We start from the raw sequence: 23,456 nt of genomic DNA, 5'->3' as shown, positions 1-23,456 counted from the left end.
TAGAGGAAAAACCAACTTACTGCAAAAACGTTAGCATGTTGATTGAACCCATGACGCAATGCTCATTAGCCTCTGCTGTTGTTTGCTTCATCCTGAATTAGCATGCTAACATGCACAATAAGAGTTTTTTTAACTGACCCAGTAAAAAAACAGTTAGCATATTTTAGTCAAGTTTATCCACGTAAGCATATCTATTGTTTCCTAATAATTCACAGTTGATTCAAATGAACAAGTTAACAAGCTAAATGTTAAAACTAAATGGCAAAACAATAAGCAAATGCCGAATGTGTTACCATAGTAACCGTAACCATCTTAGCATGTTGATATTGGCGTTAGCTTAGCTCACCGACAGAGCCGCTTTATTGGCTACACATCATTCATCAAAGGTTGTTATTTTAGTTAATGGCTTCTCGTGGAATTTGGTCCATGTGTAGCTACTCGGGTCAGATGTGTCATCAGCACGTACAGCGTGAGAAGAAGCTGCGGTCGGAAGCTCAGACACCGGGGGCCGATGCTAATGTCCCGTCTCCGTCGCAGGCAGGCAGGCAGGGAGCGGCGGGGCGGGGCGGGGCGCTGGGACTCTTCTGCCCGGATCACAGACTTTCACTTGTGGCTCTGAGTCTGAGCTGTGAGGGTTCAACAAGACAGCCTGGACATCCAGCATCTGGAGCCCCGTCAGCACACACTGTCAGAGACCGAGAGAGCCAGCGGAGATGATGATGAGGGAAATCTGGGAGGTGATCCTGAAAGACTGGCCTGAAGGGGAGCAAAACTTCCCTGGGATGTAAACACGGACCATCGGTCTCTTCTCAGGAGGTAAAATATCACATGTAGTGCTTTAAGACGTGCGGATCTCTTTACTTTGAGACCCACAATGTTCAGTTTGGGATACACTCACAGTTTTCTGCATATTTAAAAAAAAAAAAAAAAAAAAAAATACATGTAAGATGATTTCTCAGTACAGATATTTTGGTGAAGTCATGTCAACGATGAAATGATGCATGTGTCTGTGAGGTTTCAGGTGTTTGTCAGGTCGTTCCCATCCCCTCAGCGGGAGATGCACTTTGTTTGACTCTGCTTTACTAGATAACATGAATTTTAGATGCTGAACAGGGAGAGGCATCCACTATCCAACTCTTACATGCAACACAACATCTATAAAAGGATTTTACTTTCATCAACGTTTCTTTTTCTTCCCAAAATTACATCTCTGTTTCCAATTCAGCAAACGGCAGACCAGAAAAGTTTGCACTCCCTTCATGTTGCCTCCAGTGACATGTTCATATTTTTGCACAGGGATGTCTTCTGGATCACTTTCCTGTGGTTTTCACCAGAATGAAACTCTTAGCACAGAGGAAAAGCTGTGGTTGTAAGGCAAGGCAAGGCAACTTTATTTGTATATCACCATTCACACATTCACCAATTCAGGGTGATTTACCGACTTAAAACAAAAGATTTATAACATTAAAAGCATTGAAATCTTTAAAAACAAGTAGAGCCAGATGTTTTTCTTTCAAATAATCAAATGAGTTTGGGGCTCTGGCAACATCTCCAAAACACTGAAGCTACATCTGTCTTGCCTGTTATATAACAGTTATATGCTAACAGTCAAAAGTTTGAACACACTTTACTTTCCCCATTCATTTGAATGGGAAGTGTGTCCAAACTTTTGTAATGCATATAATATTTTGTCTTACTTAATTGTTTTAAACTACATGTTTATACATTAACTTGCCACTTCTTCACCTACTTATTTACCCCTTGAGCTTCTTGTAACTTGTGTCAACACTTTGCCACAGCTGTCATGTATCTAGAGTGTCAACATGGAGAGAAATTCATACTTCCCCTGCTTGCAGAAGCTCCTTTTTGTAACTGCCCCCTTTGTAGTGTTATATGAGATAGCACATAGGTGGGTAGACGGCCCCACCCTGTCTTTTGTTAGTAATAATACTCTTTTTTGCCACCATGCCTCGACTTGTTTTTTTTTCCTCACTTTTAACACACCTGCTCTCTTCATGCCACGAGTGCCTTTGGGTCCACAGCCTTTAGGAGAGATCAAGTATCTCCTTGTCACTGCTAATCTGCCCCAGAAACCCCACATACACTGTGAAGTAGTTCATGTTTGATGGAAAACAGCTTCGTACCTCAGAGCTTTGAAAACATTTGGCTGCAGGGCTTTTATTGTATGCTGCCACTTTCTCATTCTGCCAAATTCTGCAGAATTTCTATCTTGTAGGTCAAGTATAAAAAAAAAAAAAAAAAAAAAAAAAAAATTCATTACATTTTAAGTAATCTGGTTTTTGATGTATGATTGGACCTTTGACTTTTTGTACCAAACAGACATTAAAATTCCTGTTTATTTCCATCAGGCTCAAATCCTATTTTCCTGTTAATCTATGTAACAGGAACAAGAGCTTCATTGTTGCCTCACCACAGTGGAGGAAACTCAGGCCTGTCTTACAGCATTACATTTTGCAAGCTGCCCTTTCTTACTCAGGCACAGTGATTGACAAGCAACAATAAACTGTGAGAAAATCCAGATTTGCAAAGGATTAGAGTTTGTGCACTTTTCAGACAGCTTGTTTGGGAATGTTTTCCACTGCTGATTTCTTTAAAAACCTGTAGGAATTCAAACAATCCCTTAAGGATAAGTTTGTAAGCTGCTCCTCTCGTGTGTGTGATTATTTTTTGTGTCGTTACAGTGTTTTCCATCACCACAATCATGCCACTGGAAACCTCCTTCCTGACTCACCTGCTCCTGTTCCTCCAGCTCTTCCTCCCCCTCACCTGGTCCTTTCTGCAGCCTCCTCACCCCCTGCTGGTCCATGTCCCCACACTTGTACCTCACACACCGACGCCTCTCACTCGCTCCCGCTTCAGTGCTCAGACTCAACTGGACTTCACCACTCACTGCAACTCCAGCTGTTTGCTCAGACAGGAGCAGGATGAGCAGATGACTGACAGACTGGCCTTTGAGACGCTGTATGCAGACGGCTTTCGCACTCTCACCACTGTAGATGTGGAGAATGAGGGGGCGTTTGAGAGCGGCCACCATGTCTTTGCTCACCAGTCACCAAGGAGACGGCCCAGAGTGAAGCTGAGACACAAGCGGGTGAGACGGCAGATTTATGGAGCAGACGGCCGCTTTAACATTCAGGGCGACAACTTCCTGTTGGATTACCCTTTCTCCACAGCTGTGCGCATCTCCACCGGCTGTACCGGTGTTCTTGTGTCTCAGCAGCACGTACTGACAGCTGCCCACTGTGTGCACGATGGGAAAGATTATGTGAAGGGTGCGAGGAGGCTCAAGGTAGGCTTTCTGATCCCTCCATCTATCAATGGCACCAGAGCGGGCCTCACTTCTGCAAAGAAGCCTCTTGTCCGCTGGGTGAGGGTGAAAAGAACCCGCGTGCCAAAGGGCTGGATCCAGGGCCCTCAGGAGGTCAGCATGGACTTTGATTACGCACTGCTGGAGCTGCGTTGGCCTCACCGACGTCCCTTCATGCGCCTCTCTGTGGCTCCCTCCTCTGATGACCTAGCTGGGAACCGTATACACTTCTCTGGTTTTGACAGCGACAGACCTGGGGAGCTGGTGTACAGATTTTGCCCCGTGGAAGAAGAGTCCAGTGACCTCATATACCAGCACTGCGATGCCCGACCGGGAGCCAGCGGCTCTGGGGTTTATGGGAGAGTATGGGACAACAGCCTGGAGCGCTGGGAAAGGAAGGTCATTGGCATTTTCTCTGGACACCAGTGGCTGGAGATAGATGGGGAGAATCGGGATTACAACGTGGCTGTGCGCATCACTCCTCTCAAGTTTGCTCAGATCTGTTACTGGGTGCATGGCAACCGAATGGACTGTGTCCACGACTGAGAGGACAAAAGGAAGTGTTCAAAGCTGAGTAAGAAAAACAGAACAAAGTGAAAAGATCACACAAGGAATGGAATGAAATCTTTGACTCCATGGAAAGAGAAGGGAAACAGGAAGAAATCAGTTCCTCAGTGGTAGACCAGTAAAGCAGATCTGCTCAGTTAGTTTCAGATCTAGTTCCCCTTCAGTTATTTCTCTTGTGTTTAATTTGCTTTCTGTGATCTCTGAGCCCAATAAACAATCTGCCAGTGAGATCCTGAGCATAGCATCTTTTCTGCAGTCAGTCTTTCCACAGTATTAACATTAACCACAGAGTGCAAAAAAAATGTTTTTCTTTGTGCGTGCAGTCTCTGTCAGTAACAGGACATTGTTTTCCTTCTGTGGATGATGGAAATCTATCGAACACATTTCTTTCTTTTCATCTTTGTTCTACTTTCTGGGGTAAATGGTTTGGTGTTTTGATGCGTTGTTAAGGATCATTACACTTTTGTCTGCCACAATCAAAAGTCTGATAGACTGCTAATAGTCTGTAGACACCACTGACAACTGAAATCTCAGCAGCTAGCTGGCTCTTCACACTGTGGACCGAAGAGAGTGTTAAGTTAATTTTTCTAGAAATGCTTGATATATTTTAATAAACAGAAATGAATAAGCACTTCTGTCTGTGTCTGGTTTCAGGAGTGATGTTGGGGTGACCTCCTGTGGTCATATTGATATTGCAGCATCCATGAAGTCACCTGAAACGTGACTTCTAGTTACACTGTATTTCAAACAGAATTAATTAGTCATTGACAGGAAATAAGGGTGCAACAATTATATAATGGCGTGGTTCACGTAATTATTGAGGTTTTACTGCCATTGTAACTGACCATTTTATACATCTTATTGGATAGAATTAGATACTTAAATGTTTCTTAAATGTGACATTTTACAAACCAAACAAGCTTTGGTCTGAGCTGGAGGAGTATATTTTTTTTATCTAAAGGTCATAGCAAGACCACATGACTTACGTGTGACATGCTTAATGAAAAAAAAAAAGCATAAGTTAGTTTAGTGCTTTTTATTAGAGATAAGGAGACGATACAAAACATCCACCATTCATTATTCAGTCTTAACTCTGACCGCTGGTCCTTCATATACACATCGCTCCCCATCAGACCTTCATAACACCAATGTTTTTAAATCAAGGAGATCCTGGTTTTAACATGTACAAGGAATGTTGACTGCTCACTACATCAAATGCCATGGTAGTCTGACTGAGAATGGAAATAAAAAGGAATCACTTAAGTTTTGGAATTTGCATGTCCAAAAGAAGAAGAAGAAGAAAAAAAAAAAAAACCAAAACAAACAAGCCCAAAAAACTATGGAATTACACAACAAAAAAAAAAAAGAAAACAAAAAAGAAATATATTTAATCATGTTCCCCAGAAAAGGTTTTGATACATCTTGTGCAAGAGTGAATTAGTTCATACTATACCTAGTCTCAACTACACACACTTACAAAACTTAATTTGCAGTTTGGCAAAAAAAAAAAAAAAAAAAAATAATAATTGGAACACTAACTTGTCAGGATTCAATGGTTGGAAAACTAAATGTTGTCTGTCCCTTTCTCTGCAAAATTTCAAATCGATCCCAGAAAGAACAAACCCTAATCTAGCGCATGAACAATATGTGTATTTATCTTCATCATCATCCTTCATCAATTGCATCTGAATGTTTTACCTTTGTGTGTGTTTTGTTCATATCCTTTATGTTGCTTGAACTGATATGACAGCCTGAATTTGTGGATTGTTTTTCTCTGTAACTGTCACTTGACCCCCAAACCCACCCATAATATCCCTCCCCAAGAAAGTCCCACAAATAGTGCTGGTTCTGCTTTTGCCCTTCTCCAAACCACACTGGAATGAACAGCTAACCCAACAGATGTGTCTGAAAGGCCTCGATCGAAGCCGCAGAGGAGAAGTGGGGGTAATATTTATATAGGGGATCCTTCCAGGCTGATTACTGACGAGCCGCCAAGCTTTTCTGCCAGGGTGTGCCGGTCTTTCAGGTCTTCCAAACCATTCACCTGCCACTCATGCTTAATACCTGCAGAAAAGGGGTCCCTCATAATTAGTTTTCATACAAAAAAAAAAAAAAAAAAAAAGGACAACCCAAAACCACTGAATTTAAATTTGAAATAGCCCTTGCTTTATACTCGTACAAGACAAACATCAGTGATGGAATTTACTGACTGTTAATTTAAGTCTTTATTTTTCTACTGATCTAATTGTTGTTTAGTAGAAGATGAGGATGGTTTAGGACAAAAAAATAAATAAAAATAAATAATACTTAGCTTACTGCCTTGACAAATCAAGCCCTTTAAATCAATGCAAAATTCAAAAATTCAATTTAAAGTTGACACAGCAGATTGTCCGCAGTGGCCAAGATATTTAAATTATATCTTTGATGTATTAATGGTTTAGAAAAATGTTTATTGTTGGGACTGCATGATCAACAAAACCTATTGTTCAACTCCATCCTGCAAACCCATACTCATTTTTATAAGCATGGAAGAAAGATTTTCTTGTCACAATTACTTTGTACTGTAACTGATAAAAAAACAAAACACTTATTTGCAGCCAGAGGTGAAGCTGTATAATGAGCTATCACAACAAAAGATTTTGACTCATTCTGACATAATTATTATTTGAAGAGATATGTCTAGACCAATTTAGTTCTTATGGGGAAAACAAACACACACACAAAAACTGGATCTACGTGCATTGCAGAAGAACATATTAATTAATCTGTGAGACTGAGGTAAATATTTCTGCATTTACTTATTTTAACTATTATTTTTGTCCACTTGGGGGCAGTGGAACAGACAACTATCATCCATACCATCCATGTTGTTATGATTGCCTGTTCACATGTCCAACACACAGAGAAACATTAATATTATAATGTGATCCCTTTTCTGGCTAACCAGTTGAATGTTCAGCAGCTGGTTGCTAACGCCTTAGTACCAGGCAAAGTTCAGTAGGTTAATCAAAATCGTCACCTCACTATTAGTTCTGAGGGAGTGAAGAGAACACTCAAGACACCAAAAATATCAGCTGAAGATACCAACTAGCGCAGCTTTAACTCTGACTCACCTTCAAATTTCCTCTTGATAGCATCTTTTGAGCTGGCATAGATCATCTTGCTCTTCAAGGGGGCATTATCTGGAGCCCTGTGAAGGGGGGAGAGGTGGGGGGGAGTGTTAAAGCTAAATTTTGTTGCAATGAATCTCATAAAATGGTGTGATGGGTGAAGATGGCAGCCCTCACCAAAAGATAAAGACCAGGTCCTCCTTCTTTGTTTCTTTGGTCTCATAGGTCGCATCATAGAGGGCATAGCGGCAATCGTCTGGGGGGAGCATCTTCACGAAGTGCTGGTATGGGTCCTGGACGGTGGTTCCCAAGTCACCAAGCAGGATCTCTTTGCCATCATCCAGGACGATGTTCTTGAGGTCCTTGCTCAGGCAGAACAGAATGGCCTTCTTCCTCCTCCTCTTCTCATCCTCATTTGCCTGAGCCTTACGCACCTTCATGTCATTGAAGACTGCGATAACTTCATCTGTGACTTTCACACCGGAGGCCTGTGGAGAGAGCAGTATGTTGGCTCCATATCATGCATTCATCATTTGACTACAATAACCCTAATGATAGAGTCAAACAAGAACTCCAACATATTTAGAAGTTGCAACATTTTTTTTAATCTAATAGAAATTGCATTGCTTTAGTTTGCATAATTTTTTCCTACCTTTGGATTGTTATGAGAAATCTAATCATTAAGTCAAGATGTTTGAAATGGAAATGAACACTGACACTGAGTCCTACCTAAGAATTGTAAGACTGATGAAGTCATCAATTCATTGTTGTTTATATATATATGGTCTTGGCATAAATTCAACAGGTGCAGTTTTTCAAATTTGAATTAAGATAGGGCTGTTTATTTTTACTGAATAATCTTTTTTTTTTTCCAATTAACCGATATATAGAGACACAAACTGGTGACAAAGGTGACAGTTTCACATATCTAGGAAGCTAGAGAAGCAAAAGTGAAATTTACATGGGGGGGGGGGGGGGGGGGGGGGGGGGGGGAACAACAAAACACAACAAAACAACAAAAAAAACTTGGTTTTGCCAAAAGTATATTTCATTACCAAAATAGTCAAATGCAGCTTTTATTTTAAAATCTGCTGGTATTCATCCATCTTTGGGTTATAAACTACTGCACAAAAAGAAGGAAATCATATAATACTACGTGGCCACTGGATATTTATGACAAAACGATTCCTCTAGAAATAAAACAGACCTATTGATGAGAGGAAGAAAAGGAAAAAAACAAAAACTGGCAGCTGCAGCTCTTATCCAATGATAGAATTATCTTAGAAACAAGACAGCAGTTGCCATTGTGTTCAACAGACCAGAAATGACACAAGTACAGGAAATAGACATCATGAAAATGTAGAAGGGGCTGAGAGAGTGGCATGTGACTCACACACAGACAGACAGAGAGCAGGACTGTTTCGATAAGGACAAGTGATTGAGGATTCAAACAAAGGTGTGGCCATCACAAGCTTGTAATTATTGTGGTTAAACATCGAAGTGAAATCTGAAAATTCTGACTGCCAGCATGGTTGGTAAAAACAAATTATTTGATTCAGTCAGAATGGACTTAATTCCATGCATAATGTACGAGGTCAGACTGTAAGAATACGGAAGGAAAGAAATTAAGTATGTGGCCAATGCTGCTTGTTCAAAGTCCCCCCGCAAATCTGAGACTGGGGCAGGACCAGAGGGCATAAAACATTAATTATATTTGCTCTGCAAGAAGAGGGAGAAGCCAAGTATCTGCCATAAAGATGACCATGTGAGTGAGGGTGTGGTCACGAATTAAGCATTTCAGAGCAAGGTTCAGTCACAGACAATGGGGCTTCTGTTGAACTATAGAATACGAGTCACATCGCCGGGTCACAGCTGCTGCATCAACTCACTCGGATCTCCTGACTCTGTTTAAAGCAACCCATCACGGGAAAATGCAGTCTCAGGAGCAGATTGATGAAAACTGCTGTGTACCAGCAGTGTGTCAATGGAAAAACAGACAATGTAAAGGAAATAATAGGGGCAGGAAAGACGGAAAGGGAACCCAACTTCAAAGTACAGGCAGGCACAGTGTGTTTGTTTAGGGTGTGAAAGGCCTCTGTGTAATAACCATGAATTTTAGAGTAATAATTAACCAGCAAACCAGTTTATTTATTTTTTTTAGCTCCATTAACAGAATAAGCGCTACACTGGCATTTTTGTATTCATTTCGAAATAGATGTTAAGGGCGCATTCAACAAAGCACAAAACGTGTCACTGGTGTTTTCCTCCATGTTGTTACTGGGAAACATACCATTTACGCTCTGCATTTAGCTGTTTTTATTCTATACACAGGCGCATTTACAACTGTTTAATCAACCAAGTACTTTTATGTTCCCACTTCCATCTTTTCATTGCTTTACTTTGCTACAAATTTTCAAATTGTGCTTGTTTGTTTGTGGCAGGAGGCTAATGTTCCCATGGTGATCACTAAGGTCACACTTCATCTAATCTGAACCACAGATACTCTTATTTACAGGACTGAAGGTACATTCAAATGACTTCATAAAAATCTTGTTTGGCAAATTTCCTTACACAGTAAATGTTGAGATTACAGGCCTCAGAATCTAACGTCACAAAGGCCGTTTTCACCTGCAGCCACAGGACTAAAAGGTTTGTATTTAGAGTCCTAAAAGACTTACAAAACCCAGAATAGGGACAGAGTGGACTGTAGCAGGCAGATTTAGATGATTCCAGGTTGTTAGTGGTGCAAACTCAGCAATGACACACGCACATTCAACAGGGCTGAATGTAAGAAAAGAAACTGAACATATGTACATACACATCTGTAGACATAATGATTGTCTTTGGTGAGCAGAAGTGATGCAGAATATGACAGATATTCTGAAACATCCGGCTTCTTATATTCATGACTGTGGATGTGTGAATGAATGGAGACATCCGCTGACGGACTCGTCACTGTGTCTGTCTGATGTCGTGTTTGCTGTACAAACTCGTGTACAAATTAGATGCGCAACTAAAGAAAAGATGCGCAGCGGCCCGCTAGCTTCGGCTAACAAACCCACCGCTCCTAAACAGGCGTTACATAATGTGATAATTCTGTCGAATACTTCGTAACATCTCAGTACATTCATGATAAAACCTCACATTACATACGACAGAAAAGCAAGCCCGAGTTCAGATCCATGATAATACGACACCAAACAAAATGGTCTTTGCACCAAATTCAGGGTGGGGCCATGAATGCAGCACACGCACATGTGTGCGCTAGCTTGCTATATAAGGCAAAACTCTCCTCAAACGGACCGTAAGTCTGTCAATTCATACATTTACCGACACAACACCACTCCGCCACAAAGCTGCAATATAAGCATTTAATGTCAGCCCGGGATAAATGCCGCCATGGTTGGAGCGTGGACAGCGGCAGTCTGAAACACTGTTAGAGAGGAAGCCACGTACAGACAAAGGGCAAAATCTCAGCTAGCGTCAGCCACAACGGGTGTCATTTTCTGCCGCTGCTAACGCAGCTAGCCGAGCTAACAATACCGCTACTTGTCGACCCTGAGGCGCTGCTGCACCTGTCGGGGCTGCTCCTCCGGGGAGCTGAGCTCAAATAACGGGCCTCGATGAGCCGAAAGCAGCGAGCAGCAGCCTCCGGACCGCCATCTGGGCTTTAAACGCAGCCAGGGCCTTCACTGAAGCAGCCTGTGTCGGCGAAACACGGGCAGATAGACGAAATGGCGCCAGTTGTTTGGCATCGTCGGACCTTTATCTGAAGCTTTGTGTCACTGATGTGAAAAATGACCGCGGGATAAATTCATTGCATGTGATTTGCGGCTTCGTCGTGCTCGCCGAGGACACTGCAGGCTGCCCAGCCTCTTGCACAGCGGAAGGGCTCACCTAGCCCCGGCGCTAGCAGCGGCTCCTGCGGCACCGAGCCGCCCGGCAGCGTTTGGTAATAAAAGCCGAAACCCGTCCTGCCCAAAAATGCTACACAAACTGACCGATAATCTCCCTCTACGTTTTAACAAGCATGTTCAAGGCAGCGATGGCGGATGAAGAGCAGTGAAATGCGTTAGACCTACCATAGCTGTAGATTAGACTGGTCAGCGTCTGGGGAGAAACTGAATGGACTGTGATGGTCAACCGCCGCTCGCGCTCACACACTGGATACGGACCGGGAACGCGCATGTGAGCGCGACCCCGTGCACGAGCGGGAGCGCCAGTCTGGAAAGTACGAGCGCCCGACTGTTTTTATTGGGATTTAATAATTGATTATTACATTCAATCTATGACTGAAGTGTAATAAATAACTAGCTCATCCACACACAGATCATTTCCCAATTATTGACCTATGTTATTAAAACAAATGAGGTCCGTTTGAGGGCGACCTCAGAATTTATTGGCATTTTTACAACTAATTTCAACACATTTGTTATGGTATCGACGGCGGAGCATTATGGGAATACATTTGTTTATGCCTCAAATCTCCCTGTTAATGTAATATTTATATATACCCGGCCTATATTATAACATTACTAACAGTGTTTGATAAACAACAGACCGTACATATCGACGTTCAGGGTATATTCAAAATTTTTAATTATAATATTATAACCTTAAAACAATTTGTGCGCACACAAATATATATATTTATATACTGTAAGCCGAGCAGCGGTGTAATTTGACTATCGGTTTGAACTCGTGATATTAATTTTTACGCCAGCGGAGGAGTGATGAATAAGTGAAGGGGCTGCGCTGCTGTTTTGACCGACATTCAGCAACCTGTCCTGCGTAAAGCGTCTCTCCGGGTGGGAGGAAGTCTTCCGTCATCCATCCCCTCCCTCCCTCTCTCCTCTCTCTCTCTCCTCCCTCCGTGCGGTTTTTGTTGAACTCACTTCCAAATATGGAAGTGAACGGTGTGCGGCGGTGGCGGCCCGTGCACGCGCCTCGCTCCCAGCTCGAGGAGGGGTCGGGCCGCGACGCTGATCACCATATAAGGAAACAAGAGACACGGAATCCGCTAGAGTCTGTTAGAGAGAGAGAGAAGGGCGGGAGAGGGAGGGGGAGAGAGAGAGAGAGAGAGAGGGAGGGGGGAGGGGGAGAGAGAGAGAGAGAGAGAGAGAGAGGGAGGGGGAGACAGAGAGATAGAGGGAGGGGAGAGAGGGGGGGGGAGGGGGGAGAGAGAGAGAGAGAGAGAGAGAGAGGGAGGGGGAGGGGGAGAGAGAGAGAGAGAGAGAGAGAGAGGGAGGGGGAGACAGAGAGATAGAGGGAGGGGAGAGAGGGGGGGGAGGGGGGAGAGAGAGAGAGAGAGAGGGATGGAGAGCGAGAGAGAGAGGGTGACAGGGAAGGATGGAGAGATGGAGGGTGAGGGAGAGAAAAGGGGAGAGAAAGGGGGGAGAGACAGAGTGAGGAGGAGATGAGAGAGAGGGAGGTAGAGGGAGGAAGAGATGGAAAGGGAGACAGGGAGAGAGGGATGGAGAGATGGAGGGGGAGGGAGAGAGAGAGAGACAGAGAGTGAGGGAGGGAGAGGGAGAGAGCGAGAGAGAGGAGACAGAGAGCTGGTCTGTGAGGATGAGAGGCTGAGGTATCTCCGGTGGTGGGAGGAGAGCAGAGCTGGGTACGTACACTTCTACCAAGGATAACATGGTGCTGTGACACACAAACACACACTAAGGAGGGGGATACAGACTGAGGCAGAGCTGTTTATATCATTGTTCTACTTGGTTGCGTGAAGGACACACAAATCCTCCTCTTTTCACTTTGAGGTTTTCATGTGAAACGTGTGTCCAACCAAAATATGAAGATCTGATGTCAAATAGGAACAATATTGGCCGGGGATTAATAACTATCACTTCTAAAAACAATTAACTGCCATGAGTTGGACTCACACATGCAAATTAAAATGGTTGACTCAGACAAATGCTAATGTCGTATTTAAAGAATTACATTTGACCGTTGTTAGTTATGAGATGACCAGCCTCCATGTTTCTGCTGCTAGCAGTCAACAATCAGGTCTGAGGAGATTGAGTGAAAAACGGTCAAACATCACTGTCACATCAGCCCCAGTCTATCAGTGTGTAGCATGTTTTAACATTAGAACGAATATTAACTGTCAAGAGAGACAAACTCTGAACTAGTTCAGTACCGATGAGACCGATGAGGCAGTTCTGACCACTAACAGGTGAAGTGAATAACACTGATTATCTCTTCATCACGGCTCTTGTTAGGGGAGGGATAAATTAGGCAGAAAGGGAACAGCTTGTTCGTAAAGGTGATGCATTAGAAGCAGGAAAAACAGCCAACTGCGAGGATTTGAGTGTGAAATTGTGATGGCTAGATCAGAGCATCTGTCTGCAGCAACCCAGTATCTGTCAAAAGTGGTCCAAGGAAGGAAGGAACAGCGGTGAACAGTTGGCACGGTGGTCATGGCTCATTGATGCACACGGCGAGGAAAAAAGTCTGGTTGGTGTGGACCGATCCGACAGATGAGCTGCTGTTGGCCAAACTTAATGCTGGTTCTGATAGAAAGGTGTAAGAATGCACAGATTGTTGCGTATGTCGCTGCAGTCAGGGTGCTCATGCTGACCCCTGCGTACAGCACAAACTGCCAACCATGGGCGCGTGAGCATCAACACTTGACCACAGTGGTAATGGAAGAAGGTGGACTAGTCTGATGAATCACTTTCTTTTATGTCACCAGGATGGCCAGTGCATTTGCGTCACTAAACTGGGGAACACATGGCATCCTGATGGAAAGAAGGTAAGCCAGGAAATGTGGTGACGCTCTGGGCAATGTTCTGCTGGGAAACTTTGGGTCGGTTACGTTGACACTTGCCACCTACCCGAGCATTGTTGCAGACCATGTGCACCCTTTCGTGGAAACAGTATGGCTGTGGCCTCTCTCAGCAGGATAACGCGTCGTGCCACAAAACAAAAATGGTCCGGGGTGGTTTGAGGAGCACAATCTAATTGTGGGCGTGTTGAACAAATGTGTCCAATCCACGGAGGCCCCACCTGTCAACTTACAGGACTTGAAGGATCCGCTGCTAACATCTTGGTACCAGATCCCACATCACACCTTCAGTCCATGCCTACGTGGGCCAGGTCTGTTTTAGCAGCAAAAGGAGGACAAACAATATGTCATAATGTTATGCCTGAGCTGTGTATAAGACTTGCTAAAGCTGACATGTAACTGGCTATAAAGTGAATGTTACATTAGCTAAAATGACTTGCTATTTTTTTTTTCTCCCCCCCATTAACTGTATTTTTAGAATCAGCTCATATGGTTTCCATGAGGAATTTATTAAAAAAAAAAAAAAAAAAGTAAGAACAGCTGCCAAGTCAAAATGGCGGTGTTACAATTGCGTCGAATGAACATCTCTAAATGAAACAGGCCTCACAGTGGATGAGGGCAGGTTGCCAGTCCATCGCAGGGCCAACGCACAAACCACACAACCACTTGCTTTCAGACCTACGGACAATTTAGAGTCACCAGTTCACCTAAACATGTCTTTGGACAGTGGGAGGAAATCCACACAGGCAGAGGGAGAACATGCAAACTCCACACCAGAAGGGCCCAGGAACCGAACCCACAACCTTCTTGTTGTGATTGTGACAGCACTAACTACTACGATGTAATTGATGTTCTTGATGATTGCTTAGCCTGTGTGTTTCCAGGCTGTTAAGAGTGTGTGTCCTCCAGTTAAACACAAGCCTAATGATTTGTACTAAGTTTGATCCTAGGTGCCACTTTATAAAATAAAAATGAATACAGCTGAAAGATGCATTAACAGTTTCAAACACTTTATTTTATTTTTTTTTAAGAACTTCCATTAAAGCCACAGTAACCCTGCAGAAGGTAACTACAAGAGCTTCTGCTACAGCATAGCATGCATTTACTTATTTTTGGAATGAACACTGTGCAAAAAGCACCAAAAGAGAAGAATAAGTGCAATAGCATATGCTTGTAATACATCATCCTCCTCTTACATAGACTGTGTGCAAAATAATTTCCCAACCTTTAATGACATGGAATAAGTAGATTAAAACACCTTGAAACTGGACTCTGTCTCCATTCTGTATTTAACTAATTTAGTAGTTAACCATGTAGAATATCAGGACCAATCAGCTCTCAGATCACACAATCTTTAGGTATTTAAAAAGCTTTAGTTTTAGGATACAGAATACTTGCCAATCCACCTTTCCAACTCACTGATTCTGAATGAATCATCTCTCATACAGAGATGTTGACAGAGTCCTTTATCCAATACCAGATTCATTTTGAGTTGGCCTGAGATGCTTTGCTTGACCTAACAAAAGGAAAAATAAAACTCTGTATGGCTGATCTTTGAAAAATTATTCTTTTATAAATTAAGAGCTAGATGTAAACATTAACCTAAAAAAAAGAGCACCCAAATTTGTTTATCCTTACCTATATATAGAATTTGGTCTATCATGGAACCATTTTTTAATCAATCATTTGACACAGAGCTTCCTCCCCAGTATGTATTAATTTGGTCTAAATTGATGAACACATTTATTATTTTACCCAAAGTACATAAGTTGTAAATGTGAACTAGCTGAAATATCCTTTTTGTTTGAATTCCGATAAAAATGTTAATTTACTTGTTGCAGCAGTGTATGGTTGCTTCTGCAGAAGTGTTTTTGAGTCCATGCCTTCCATGTGCTGTAAACCTTTGGAAAGGGAGGTTTAGGTAGTGCAGGTAAATAGTCCAGTTTACTGTAAGGCACTACTGTTTTTTTTTCCTTTTTTTAAAAAAGCATTAATTTGAATATTTTTCTTGTTTTTGTTCAATATATTTTTTACTGTTGCAACATTTGAATAAAAATATGACATTTAAGATTTTTCATTAAACTCTCCTCTTTACATTACAAGATAGTTCAACTTATATTTAAGATGTCTAAAGTGACAGAGGCACAGAGCCAAGATATAGTTTATACAAAACTGTTTCTTTGGCTGACTGGTTTCTAGTTTGACTATGTTGGGCGGTCAACACCTTTCAGTTTTACAAGAATATCTTTGGAGATGTAATGTTTGGTCAAATATGAGTTTCTATATAGAATTCCTCAAGTATATATCAAAATCTACAAAGTGTTACAAGCAACTCAACTTCCATTAAATGACTAAATATGATGTGCGTAATCCTTCCAAAGGTCATGCTAGTTTATAATCAAATATAAATCAAATGTACAAACTAAATGGAATGTTTAAGGCCAATAAGAACACAAAAAAGCAACAAAGAAATATGCATCTATGTATTATCTTACAGACATTTTAAAGATCAAAGGTATACTGCAAGAACTTTGTTTGAAAATCACCCTGGCCAACCCTGTTTGAACAATGTTGAACAGCCATGTCAGAAGCATTTAGCTGCAATAGATTTTTTTTCCCCCACTTTAAAAGTAAAAATAGTGTCATTTTAAGATATGGAGTATGGATTAAGGGGACTGTGATGAGTTAGGTCCAGCCACCTTTATGTAAATCTCGACTTTAGTAGTAAGAGCAACGTGCATAATAAGACATGCTGGTGAATTGGCGTTGTATTTATAAAATTGTGCCAATCTAATATAGCTGCACGTTTGCTCCAATGAGAGGCATGATAAGGCTTTAGTGCTGAAAGTGTGCTGGTTGCATTTGATCGTGACTATGAAGGCTCACAGATCCTCTAACTAGTTTTCTTGACATCAGTGCTGGTCCCTCTTGACTTGTTCAAAACCATGGTGCCCTGAAAAAGAAAGAAAGGAAATTTCTTCAATTGTTGTTATGTCAAGTGAATTTTGCTACATTTGTTGACTCAGTGAGACTTTTTTAGGGTCTTCTGAATTTTTTTTAACATGGCCAGAAAGTTTTGTTGATTTATCCAAACCACTTCCAGCATTGTGCAAATTATGAAATAGCCATGACAGCTGCAGCTAGAGTCTCTGGATTATAATTTTCCATTCTTTTAAAAACTTGATATAAAGAAAAACAGAAAATGACTAGATGCTATTTCAGTTGTTCAATTCATTTTGAAATGTAGGTTTGAGTGTCTACATTTTTTGCAGCCTAATTTCATTTTGTGTGAAACGTAATTTCTTTGTCTGCCTTCAAATGTGACTTTTGAGAACAGGCAAAAAGCAATAATGAATATAAACTAGTAACATGACCAAAGACATCATTGAAGCGCCTTAGACTGTGGACAAAGATGTTACCCAACTTGTGATTTAATAAAGCCATATAACAATGTGCATTTCTCACATGACACTAAATTATCTATAGACAAAAGATCAGATGTGATCCAACATGAGCCCTGACACATTGCTCAGCTCTTTACAGTGCTGCAGGGGTGATATTTTTTATGCTAACCTGGAAGTTATTGTTCTGCACCAGTTTTTGGCAGGTGACTTAAAACTGGATTTCTTTAATTCTGATTGCTAAATTCAGTTTGTTGACATTACAAACATCGATGGCTCCCTCTAGTGGCTTTAATATGTGCATGCACTAAAATTAATATAATGTAACAAACTGAAAACGTTGCCACCCACAGAAACATGAACCAACACAAACTGGCCTCACCTGCTCCAGGAGGACACCTGCAGCCTGGTCAATAGCTCCTCCCACACTATGGTACCGGCCAGTGTAGCGGATGAAGGCCCATGTCAGCATGGCCATCATGACCACACCCAGAGTACAGTCGCACACCAAGGCGAAAGTTGATAGGCCAATAAACAACAAAATTCCTGACAGGATGTAGAGGAGGCACACCAGGACAAACAGCACTGCAGGCGTCCGGAAGGCACTGAAGAGATTTTTTGACTTTAACAAAAAAAAGAGAAATCCTGATTGTCAGGAGTGATCATATAATCATGTCAAAACCATCACCAAGTGTGTAAAGAACTTCTGAGTATTATATTTAATGCTTAATCTTTAATAATTCAATCTTTCTAGAATAATTGCAAGGTATAAAAAGCAAAATTTAAATATACTGCTGGGAAAGTCCTTTACCTCATTGTGCTTGGTGAAAGACTGCCACATTTCCTCCAGCTCCATTTCCAACTGCTGTTTGTAGCGATCACAGAACTCCTGTCCACCCATTTTCTTTGTTGATGAGAATTCATGAAGAGCCTCTCGGAAGAAAAACTGGTGCTTTTCTGCCAGGGAGTCAGGAGACACGTAAGGTAGATCTCCCCCACACACCTTAGCAATGACAAAAAAAAGAGAAAACAGAGTTAATGTGAAGGGCACACTTGATGACTATGGAGTTGATGCAGGTGTGATGATGGACCAGACCAAGTTCGATCAGCATCTGATGATAGTTTAGGTGGGAAACATCTTGTCATATGTTATGATTTTGATTTAAAAAAAAAAAAAAAAAGTTGTACTAAAGTCACTGCCATCGTTCAAAGGATTTCGTAAAATGCTTGTTTGTTTGCATGCTTGCCCTGATACACTTTGGAATTTGTGGAGTAATTTCACATCAGATTTTCAGCCATTACTGATTTGTTATTCAGTCTAGTGTGTTTACTAAGTTAAAGATTTATGCTCCTTTCTGACAGCCTAAAATAAAGTGTAGTTTGTCCAAAGTTTTAAGAGAGAAAGTTGTAGTCATTCCTTGTTAACAGACGATATTAAGATAATTCATTATTTTTTCGTGGATTAAAGAGGATACAAACTTTTACTGTAAGTGAACTCACCTTCTCCATGTTCTTGTAATACAGATCTTTGGCTGCTGCTACTGCAGCCAGGTTGTTGGCCTCTGCTGTAGCCTGGTGGGACAACAAACAGGGATATGTTAAACATATCTGATTGCATATCTGATATCTGATTTCCCCTGGGCCTACACATACCATGAGCATAGTCTTTGGCTGTGGTAGGTCTTCCCCCTGGTAAATCTTGATGTAAGCCTGGGGAGAAATGATTCAACAATCATGTCATGTATGAACTAATTAAAGTTCAGCATGGAAGATGATGATGACGGTACCTTGAAGAACTCAAGCAGGCCCATGCAGGTGACTTTGTTCCCGTTTATTTCTTTCTCAGCCAGACGATCTGGGTGCAGCAGTTTAGGGATCAGACTCTGCAGCTGTTCTTTGAAATCTGGTCCGACATCTGACACAGTAAAGGTAACAACAGTCAGAACAACACACTGTCTTGGGCATTCTGCCACCTGCAGAAATTAGTACTGATGAAGCAGAATAGTATCCAGAATAGGGGTTGTACCGCTAAGTTGTCCGTTAAACGCAGGGCTAGTGGCGACCTTTAACCCAGGGTGAGGCAACAAAAAGCAGGAAATTTTGGTGAAGCATGAGTGGATGTGCTCCCTCACGGTTTGCAGTTCCTCATGTTGGGCCTCCTTAACCTTTGAAAAAGCAAAATGGTAGGACAAAATCCTAAACTCTGAACAAAGAATTCAAGTACATTTACATATTTTTCATTTTTTTCAGCTTAAGTCCAAGTGGATTGCTTGCAATGTCAGCAAGGCATTATAGTTACCTGCAATCGTTTATCCAAGAACTCGTTGCCTCCTTTAAACCCATAACTGTATTCATAGGGAAAGCTCCAATCCCTGATGAGAAACATCAGTGACTGTGGGAGAAATGGAGCAAAAATTCTGAAATTAAGACAAAAACAATTGCATAGTTCTCTGACATCAGCAGCAATGCATGAAACTTTGTTGTTTCTTACCTGGAAGGGTTTCAAGAAGATTTCATCCATAGCAAGACGACCATACTCCGTGAACAGCTGTGAGGAGGAGCCACTCATTTACTATGACTACTGACTCTCAAAAATCACCCCAAAAAGTTATAACATCTTAATATTTCATATTTACATTTATATTGCGTATTTTGTCATGAGAAAAAAAATGATAAAGAGCTGAAATTAAGAGTGCGGTTACAGTAAACAGACCTGGAGCTGCTGCAGATCATCCTCTTGAATGTTCTGTGACAGATTGTAGATCTACAAAATGGAAAATATGTAAGCACATGTTACAAGAATATTAATAAAATATTTATTCAAAAATAAGCAGAGGACTTCAATTACCTGAATTGAGCTGGTCATGGTGCTGAGAGCAAAGATGGTGGCACAGTCCTTTACAGTGGACTCATTATCAAATGCTCCTTGAGTGTCCATTAACACCACAGCCACCTGGAACAGCAGAGAGACAAGCCATGCAGCGTTACGCCTTTGGTTTCAATAGGTGTAATAAAAAGGCATCTTCATTTCTGTCTTCTTAACACTTTAAAAAAAATATTAGTTTCATTTTCGTTACATAGGTTCTTTAAATTCCAAACAACTAAAAAGGAATAACAGTGAATAAGTAAATAGGACAAACCGGACAACAAACAGTGTTACTATATCAGTACTGAGGAGGAAAGAAAAATCATACATATACATTGAAGAGCATCAGGAATAAATTACAAACGCCAAAGATAAAACAGTTGAAAGGAGATCCTCATATTTAGGGAGTTAGAACCAAAATATTTGACAATTTTGCTTGATTACAACCTTAAAAACAGCTGACCAATTTATCAACGCTGGAATTGATAAAGTGTGAAAAGGATAAAAACACTAAGAATAGCAGCTGTGTTTTGATGAAAAAGAATGCTCTCATCAGGAGCTGTAATAGAAATGAAATTATTTAATCAGCTAAACCCAAATTTTTCAAGAAAGTTTGGGTTTTGTTGGCACAACCAATACATATATAAATGCTTAAATAAAATGTGTGACTACCTCTGTGCCGTCACTCTTTGGGACCAGGAAAACTTCGCTCCACAGCTGGATGCCCGTTGTCTCTGGCTCTGAACCGCCTCTCCAAGAAAACCCAGTTAGAGGCTCATCATCCTGACCGAGCCAGTTTTCATCCCCCTGCAGAACAGAAATTACACTGAAGACTTTTCAGGAGTGTTTTCAGTTAGCTAACCACAATGAAGTGGTTAGCTAACACGTTAAACCATTAATGGGTATCATGTAATGTTAGCAATGATGTTGTATAACTGCTTATATATTTTTACTCTAGCCACAGACTCTGAATATTCAATGCAGGTTCATTCAGCAGAATAATAGGAGGTAGTCAGAATGGCCTGCTGTAGGCTCTCCTAAACTTCAATATAGGAGAGTATTTGAATTTTGTTTCTAAAATAAGAAATGTTAGAAGATATCTGATACATTCATTTGCTTAAGATCTGGTCAACATGGCAACATTTCAGCATCGTTTGGGTATTTTAGGTTAGAGCACCTGGTGTCAGTGCAGAGGTGAGGCTGAGATCATGTTGCAGTGACTCTTACCTTTCTGTACATGTAACGGAGCATGAAATCCAGCAGGAAGCTCTTTCCCTTCCTGAAGGCTCCTGCCACTGACAGCACCACCACATGCTTGTCTCGGATCTCAGGAGCCAACAGGATCTTAGACAAAGCCTCTGTGTCCAACTCAAAGGAGTGATCCTCCTTACACACTCTGACAATTTGAACTGCACTTGGTTCACCCTTCATCCTGCAGAGGTAATAGTCCCTGTGGACAACAAACAAAAACATCATGTTGATGTTCATTTGTCTACGTTAAGTGCTACAGCTTTAGCTATGATTATTTGTAATTGACTTGTCTGTCCAATCATTGTGTGATCTGGCAACGAACAGTCCACATCTGCCATACAAATTTGCACACTGAACAGTGAATTTTAGACATTTATCTTGTTAAATTAATAATAATTAGTTCTTTATAAAAATTTAATGAGGTTAAATATTTAATAGCTTTCTTTGTTGATATTTACTAAACATGATAAGAGTTGCTGGCTTTTCTGTATTTTCAGTGATTATACAAACTTTAGTCATTATTCTCTAAGAAAGCTTTCTCTCTTTAATTTTGTGCTAGCTGGTCACAAGCTATTCAAAAATTGCTTTAGACTCATGGCTTGTATTGGCAACTTCACAGAGTTTTTAATTAATAAACGGCTGGATAATATATTAGTTCTGAATAACAGTGAAAAGTTCAATTCTGGTGAAACTAAAAATTAATTGCATTGTTGACTAGTACACTACTTATTTTTAAAGATTAAAGATTACTTTGGCTATAAAATGTCACAGAAATTCCTGTTAAATTTCAAAAATCACTACATTTCAGATGTCTTTTTTTTTTCTTGACTGAAAGACCAAATCTTAAAGAGTTGTTCAGTTTACTATCACATATGTCAAAGAAATCAATAACACCCTCACATACTGGAATCAGCACATTTGGCTGAAATAAGTTCAATAATCATGGGTGACTAATCGATGTGGCTTGAACTGCACCTTCTGCTCATCAAGAAAACAGACACTCTGTATAAATACTGGTCATGAGAAAATTCTGAAAAAATATTTAATAAATGAATTGTAGTCCTTGAGGAGAGATCAGGCCAGTTTTCTTTCCAAATTCACTTAGATACAAGATTTTAATGACCATTATCACTGAAAGCTGCATGCTCGCCTCCTTAAAAACATTTCTTTTGTGCCTTTGGTTCCTGAATAATCAGACATGCAGCAGTGCTTACATGAGACACAATATTTAGCTGTGTGTGCAGCTGACTGCTGGGTGCTCCTATGGGTGTCATGCTGCTTTGCCTCCGGCGAACACGTTGTGAATGATCTGCAGTGCTCTGCCCATCCTGGCTGCTACAGTGGACCTCATTGTTGCTGCTGTCTGAGGAGGGTGCCCTTTCCCATGATGAGTAACACAGAGATGTGCCATGATAATAATCTGTGTTAATAAATCCCAAAGCTCCCTCTTTGTTCTCACCACAAACCCTCAACACCTCAGAGGTGTGGCATTCACGGACAGCATGCCTCACATTTCTCGGCAGTGAGCGTCCAACACCCAGTTGAGCAGCTATGACTCCGTAATATTTCGGCACTTTGCTGTTCGCCACAGCCACCTGAGATAAAGTGGCCTCTGTGGCGGACATCGCAGGGGAAGCGGCGGTGGCAGAAGTTGGAGCAGGGCAGCTAAGCTAACCAGACGTCTGAGCAGCTGCTTTGGTGCATTTGAAAAGCTAAAGTCTTGAAATCACAACAGCTAACCAACATTCAACAAGAACATCGACGAAAAAACAAAACAAACGTGTATGTCGTTATATGCAGCAGATGTTTCCTCCGAGTAAAACAGTAAAACGGTCGGTTTAGCTGCAGGGTCCTGTTGTAGTTTTACCTGTAGTGTCTTCAAACAGCTTCGGCAGAACCGTCCTGGAGTTGGCAAACTTAACTTTTATTCTCTGGCATGAAAACAACCCTGAGAACTTTTTTCCTACACGAAACTCACAAACTTCCGTCCTCACCCCGCTCAGTGCATTCTGGGTAATGTAGGGTACACGCAATATTCCACTGGGGCTGAAGTGTATCTTGCGAACTACATTGCCCGAGAGGCCACTTTGTGCCTTGCAGCGCTGGGAAATGTGGTTTTAGATATAAAGGTACGAATGCG

The 23,456-nt window shown here is 41.3% G+C and overlaps 3 protein-coding genes and 1 long non-coding RNA gene across 5 annotated transcripts; 2 read left to right on the top strand and 2 right to left on the bottom strand.

The window, feature by feature from the left end:
• Positions 1–596: 596 nt before the first annotated feature.
• prss23 (serine protease 23) lies at positions 597–4,526 on the top strand. 2 transcript variants are annotated; one of them, XM_029512353.1, is made up of 3 exons: positions 597–816; positions 1,297–1,379; positions 2,703–4,526. In XM_029512353.1, exon 3 carries the CDS (start codon positions 2,723–2,725, stop codon positions 3,872–3,874), a length of 1,152 nt encoding a protein of 383 aa, XP_029368213.1. In that variant the 5' UTR covers positions 597–816; positions 1,297–1,379; positions 2,703–2,722; the 3' UTR covers positions 3,875–4,526. The 2 variants fall into 2 exon arrangements, with proteins under 2 accessions (XP_029368213.1, XP_029368212.1); XM_029512352.1 differs by lacking the exon at positions 1,297–1,379.
• Positions 4,527–4,916: 390 nt separating this feature from the next.
• Positions 4,917–11,200, bottom strand: cfl1 (cofilin 1). The gene is made up of 4 exons (XM_029512354.1): positions 11,088–11,200; positions 7,183–7,493; positions 7,009–7,085; positions 4,917–5,959 (listed from the first exon to the last, which is right to left on the bottom strand). Exons 1-4 carry the CDS (start codon positions 11,088–11,090, stop codon positions 5,847–5,849), a joined length of 504 nt encoding a protein of 167 aa, XP_029368214.1. The 5' UTR covers positions 11,091–11,200; the 3' UTR covers positions 4,917–5,846.
• Positions 11,201–12,537: 1,337 nt separating this feature from the next.
• Positions 12,538–14,090, top strand: LOC115050283 (uncharacterized). Its single transcript, XR_003841182.1, has 3 exons — positions 12,538–12,622; positions 13,706–13,765; positions 13,912–14,090. It is a non-coding gene; the product is annotated as an uncharacterized LOC115050283 (long non-coding RNA).
• Positions 14,091–15,741: 1,651 nt separating this feature from the next.
• LOC115050137 (atlastin-3-like) lies at positions 15,742–23,316 on the bottom strand. Its single transcript, XM_029512888.1, has 14 exons — positions 23,184–23,316; positions 21,293–21,515; positions 20,738–20,872; positions 20,048–20,152; positions 19,913–19,963; positions 19,691–19,747; positions 19,499–19,591; positions 19,226–19,364; positions 18,987–19,114; positions 18,853–18,909; positions 18,700–18,771; positions 18,011–18,202; positions 17,582–17,821; positions 15,742–16,751 (listed from the first exon to the last, which is right to left on the bottom strand). Exons 2-14 carry the CDS (start codon positions 21,494–21,496, stop codon positions 16,692–16,694), a joined length of 1,533 nt encoding a protein of 510 aa, XP_029368748.1. The 5' UTR covers positions 21,497–21,515; positions 23,184–23,316; the 3' UTR covers positions 15,742–16,691.
• Between the last annotated feature and the right edge of the window lie 140 nt (positions 23,317–23,456).

Source organism: Echeneis naucrates, chromosome 10 (genome assembly GCF_900963305.1).
Source record: "Echeneis naucrates chromosome 10, fEcheNa1.1, whole genome shotgun sequence".
Taxonomy (NCBI): domain Eukaryota; kingdom Metazoa; phylum Chordata; class Actinopteri; order Carangiformes; family Echeneidae; genus Echeneis; species Echeneis naucrates.
Note: the sequence above shows the minus strand (reverse complement) of the source record. Positions and strands in the feature narration are given on the sequence as shown.

Coding starts and splice junctions, on each gene's coding strand:
- prss23 (XM_029512352.1), top strand. CDS start 2,723: ATGCCACTGGAAACCTCCTTCCTGACTCACCTGCTCCTGTTCCTCCAG.
- cfl1 (XM_029512354.1), bottom strand. Junction 7,086..7,182: donor GACCTGGTCTTTATCTTTTG/GTGAGGGCTGCC, acceptor CCCCCTTCACAG/GGCTCCAGATAATGCCCCCT. Junction 5,960..7,008: donor TATCAAGAGGAAATTTGAAG/GTGAGTCAGAGT, acceptor CCTTTTCTGCAG/GTATTAAGCATGAGTGGCAG.
- LOC115050137 (XM_029512888.1), bottom strand. CDS start 21,496: ATGAAGGGTGAACCAAGTGCAGTTCAAATTGTCAGAGTGTGTAAGGAG. Junction 19,365..19,498: donor TCTTGGATAAACGATTGCAG/GTAACTATAATG, acceptor GCTTTTTCAAAG/GTTAAGGAGGCCCAACATGA. Junction 17,822..18,010: donor CTTTCACCAAGCACAATGAG/GTAAAGGACTTT, acceptor TTTTTGTTAAAG/TCAAAAAATCTCTTCAGTGC.